The 4,263-nt window shown below is 42.3% G+C and overlaps 1 protein-coding gene across 1 annotated transcript; it reads left to right on the top strand.

Annotated features, from left to right (window-relative positions):
* Positions 1-776: 776 nt before the first annotated feature.
* On the top strand, positions 777-3,025 carry LOC104078490 (low-density lipoprotein receptor class A domain-containing protein 3-like; the record flags this gene model as incomplete). The annotated part of the gene is made up of 2 exons (XM_009580140.1): positions 777-1,122; positions 2,764-3,025. Coding segments are annotated over 2 exons (608 nt in total), but the record flags the coding sequence as incomplete, so codon positions are not given.
* Positions 3,026-4,263: the final 1,238 nt, after the last annotated feature.

The following is a 4,263-nucleotide window of genomic DNA, read 5'->3' as shown; positions in this document are numbered from 1 at the left end:
GTTTTTTTGTTTGGTTTGGGAGTTTTGTTTTGTTTTTACCATTCACTTCTTTCACTGCAGCCTTTGCTTTTAGACTTTCACATCTCTTGCTGTTATCACGTCTACCAGGCTTACATAGCTAGTTTTGCTGTTCCAACACCCTTTCTTCTTTTGAATTTTTTCCAGCAGGACGTCTTCTGATCACAAACATCCAAATAACCACCCTTTACGGAGCAGCTATCTATATTTTCTCCCATACTTATTTTGGACTGTTAGATCTGTGGAGGACAGGATGTAGTTGCTGCCTTTTTTGATAAACTCCGTGTAAACTTTGACTGCACTGCAGGTTACCATTAAAAGTAAAGATGAGGCCTTTTACATCTTTGATTCTAGTGTGTTTTGCTGGGTACAGCTGAGGTACTGTGCTTATGCCTTGGAACTGGGTGTCTCACCTCTGGAAACAAAAAGTTACGACTGATAGGGTGGGGGGGCGGGGGGGAATACTCCCATGGAAGTGCACATGCTTCCTACTCCGGTGTGTATTTTCCTCTTTCTCAGTTTGTCTCTCCCTAGTAGTTTATCTGCTGGCACTTATTGCAGGTGAGGATGGACTGAGCGATAGGCAGCCAATCTCTGATTTGCATGCATATGCTTTTAGAGAGCTGATTTTCCACAATCCAAAGAAAAAAGGAAAACTTGCTTTTGTCACACAATGCATTAGCGGAAAACACAGCTTAGGTTAAGAGCAGTTTTATATTGAAACAAATCTCAGGCTTCCTGTTCCTTTTGTCTTGCAGAGGCAGGCAGCGGCCAAGATTACGTGACCTCAGAAAATCAGCTGCTTTACTACCCTAGTATTACCTATGCTATCATCGGAAGCTCTGTCATCTTCGTACTCGTGGTGGCCTTTCTCGCCTTAGTCCTGCACCACCAACGGAAACGCAACAATCTCATGACCCTGCCGGTGCATCGGCTGCAGCACCCTGTCCTGCTGTCCCGGCTGGTGGTCCTCGATCACCCACACCACTGCAGCGTCACCTACAACGTCAACAATGGGATCCAGTACATGTCCAACCAGGCCTACCACAGGCCAGTGGACCTGGACTCTCCGCCATCCTATTCAGAGGCTGTGCTTGACCAAAGGTATGTACAGGAGCTAATTCTGTGCTCACCAAAGTTTCACGCTACTGGTTGCAGCTCAGTTACTGTGCTTCTGCTCCCCATTTATCCTTTTTACTGCTTTTGACAGAAGTACAGCTTGAAATTCTGTCACGTGCATAGGGCCAAATTTGGGCAAATTTGAGCTCCTTCTGCGTACGAAAAATTCATGGTCCTCAGGTCCCCTTACTGTTACTGGTATTAAAGGGGTTTAAGGCAAACTTAAGTCATGCTCTCTTAGCACGTGTCGTTGGTGGTAGAGATTTTGAGGGTGGCAGGAGAATGCAAAGAAATGTATCACTTGTCTAGTAGTGATATCCTGTACGAGTCTGGAATCAAAACATGAAAATTGAATTTGGAGTTTTGCCAAAAACCAGCTAGGTTGTAGGTCATACTATTTAAAAAAAAAAACTTACCCTGGTCATATGTGATAAGTATATAAAGGTAAGAGGTCTTAAATTCTTGCATAAAGTCCCTCTGCTCTGCAACTGCTTTCCCTTTACCAATAAAAGAAAAGAACAGGACTCTGAAATGGAAAGTGCTGTTCTCCTTTTAAATAGCTGAAAGTGCTTTGCAGTTTTGTGGGTGGGTGTGGTTTGGGTTATGTTTTTGTAGTTATGACACTGGTTTTATTTGTAGATAATTAACCTGCATTTTAACCTCTGTCTGTAAAGTCTTTCCAAACAAAACTCCTAGACTGACATCCTCTGCACATAAAAAGGGCATGGTATGAACTTTAATGATCCAGATTGTTCACTGTCACCCTGTCGGTATTTTTTAATACAAATTCTGGGATCTGAGAATGATACAATTTACATTCCTATTCTCTGCTGCGTTTGACAGCAGCTCCCTTGTCTTAATGTTGACATTCATAATAATGATATCTTTTCATTAGTAAGGACAACTAAATGAGCAGCTGTCCAGATTGTAATCACTTCTCACCTGGGCTGATAAACCATCAGCAATTTCAGAGCTAATTGCTCCCAGGACCTGTTATCAATCTGCTAAACTCTTCAGTCCCTTTACTTGTTTGCTATCAGAACCAAAAAACAGTGTTCTTGAATCCAATACTCATCTTGTCTATGCCTACTTAGCAGTTGCTCTGCATGTGATATCATGACAGCATGATTTGTTGTGTGGAGAAATCAGTTCATTATTTATTTGTAGACCGTAAGCCATTAATCTCGTCACTTAATGGAGGTTTCCTCAGAGCTTTCTTGTGTTCACATCATTATCTGTAGGTGTAAATCCACTATTCACGTTATTTCTTTTAAAGCACTTTCTCAGGTTGTGTAAATGTTATACAGGAAAAATTCTTACCTCTTGCAGCTGTCTTTGAGGGTAAGCTGAGATTTGTGGAAGTACATACCCATGAAAATCGGAGTGTAGAGTGTTAAGCAGGGTGTAATTAGCTATGTTGCATCTTGATCAGAAACCTTGGTGCCCAGTGGTGGTGTGGATGTTTTGGAATTACCTGAATAATGTAGGCAGGTCTGTTTGAGATCTCCTGAAAGGTGTCATCATGGAAAAGCTGAGAAATACTGTTTGTTTTTTTCATAATTGGAAAACTACGTGCTTTCTTCCGTACCACTGTTTTTAGTAACCTCTTACTGTTGTGTTTCACAGCAGACCACCTTGGTTTGACCTTCCTCCACCGCCTTATTGTTCTGAATCTGAATCCCCTAATCAGCCAGATCTTCCTCCTTACCGATCTCGGACGGGAAGCTTGGTGAGCGCAGACACCCCCATGGCAGGAAGCCCTGTGGGGACAGCCAGCAGTTGGACAAGAGACATCCCCGACAGCACGGATGGCCACAGAACTCTTCTCGAGAGGACAGCAGGTCAAAGCGATTCTCTGGTCAACCACATTGCTGAAAGAGAAGTGTGACTGCTCCAGTATTTGGTATGGGCAGGAAGGCATTTACTTTTTCAAGCCTGTATGGGTTAATCTGCTGTGGCTAATAGGTTTCAGGGGGACATGTGCCTGAATGATGACTTGATTTGAATCCACACTAAGTTAATATTTGAATTCAGCATTTTGGGCTCATCAAAGACAGAGCTGTGAGAGCTAAACCTAGAGTCACGTCAGCTCTCCGTAATACTTCTGCGAGCAAGTTCCAGTTCAGACTAGTAAGAGAAACATCAGTGCTGTGTCAAAGAACTGATGTGATGTATTTCTTGAACTATTTACTGTATATGAATGTATATATGTGCATGTAAAATATATACAGGTGTTGCACACAGAAACTATGCCAGAAGGACTCTTGTTTTCAGACTGCTTCCCGTCCTGTCGACATGTGAGCTGTTTCTTCTTACTGCCTGGTGCCAACTGGTGGTCATTGAAGCACATGAGAGGCAGTCTTTCTGCTTTGGAGGTCTGGTGCCCAATGCTAGCCCACTGGCAGTGCTCAAATTGCAGAAAATGTCCTACTTGTCCCTTCTTTTCATGGCCTGGAGCATTCTCACTGTGAATGTAATTTTCAAAGTTTAAGTGTGTGAGGAAGCAACAACTCTCTAACTGAGCAGACAAGTTTTTTTCCCCAGATGGTAATATCTAGGCCAAATTTGCATGGGTTTTCAGGAACACCACAAAGGTTGGCTTATGTCAGACTTCAAGGCTGAGTACAGAGGCGCTGAAGCTTCTCGACAAACCAGCGCAAGACTTCTTTTCAAGCGTGGCAAAACAGCATTACTCCATGTGTTCCTTCTTAAAAAACAAAAACCACAACCAAACACAAAACAAAAAAACCTCAACCAAAAAAACCCCAGACTGTTTCAGCTAAATCTTGAACACCAAAACCAGCCTGAGGCAAACACCTATCACAGAAGGCTTTAGTGTGAATGACTAGTTTGTTATAGTTGTAGAATAACTGAAAGCAGGTCATGTAGTGAAAGGTGTTGGGCTTGTCGGCACTGTCTACAGCGTATACACGTACGTGCATGGATACACATGTTTAATACTATGTGTATCTATGTAAGTAGTGTATTGCATAGGTTTAGTTCTACTGTACCAGTAGAACTCTAAAACGTCAAAGTTTCACTTATGATATTCTCGTCGTTTTTTACGAAGTTTGCCATTATTCGTGTTCATTTGGTTGAAATTCTAGTTTCTGCAGAAAAACAGAA

This window comes from Fulmarus glacialis, unplaced genomic scaffold (assembly GCF_000690835.1).
Source record: "Fulmarus glacialis isolate BGI_N327 unplaced genomic scaffold, ASM69083v1 scaffold10596, whole genome shotgun sequence".
NCBI classification, from domain to species: Eukaryota; Metazoa; Chordata; class Aves; order Procellariiformes; family Procellariidae; genus Fulmarus; species Fulmarus glacialis.
Note: the sequence above shows the minus strand (reverse complement) of the source record. Positions and strands in the feature narration are given on the sequence as shown.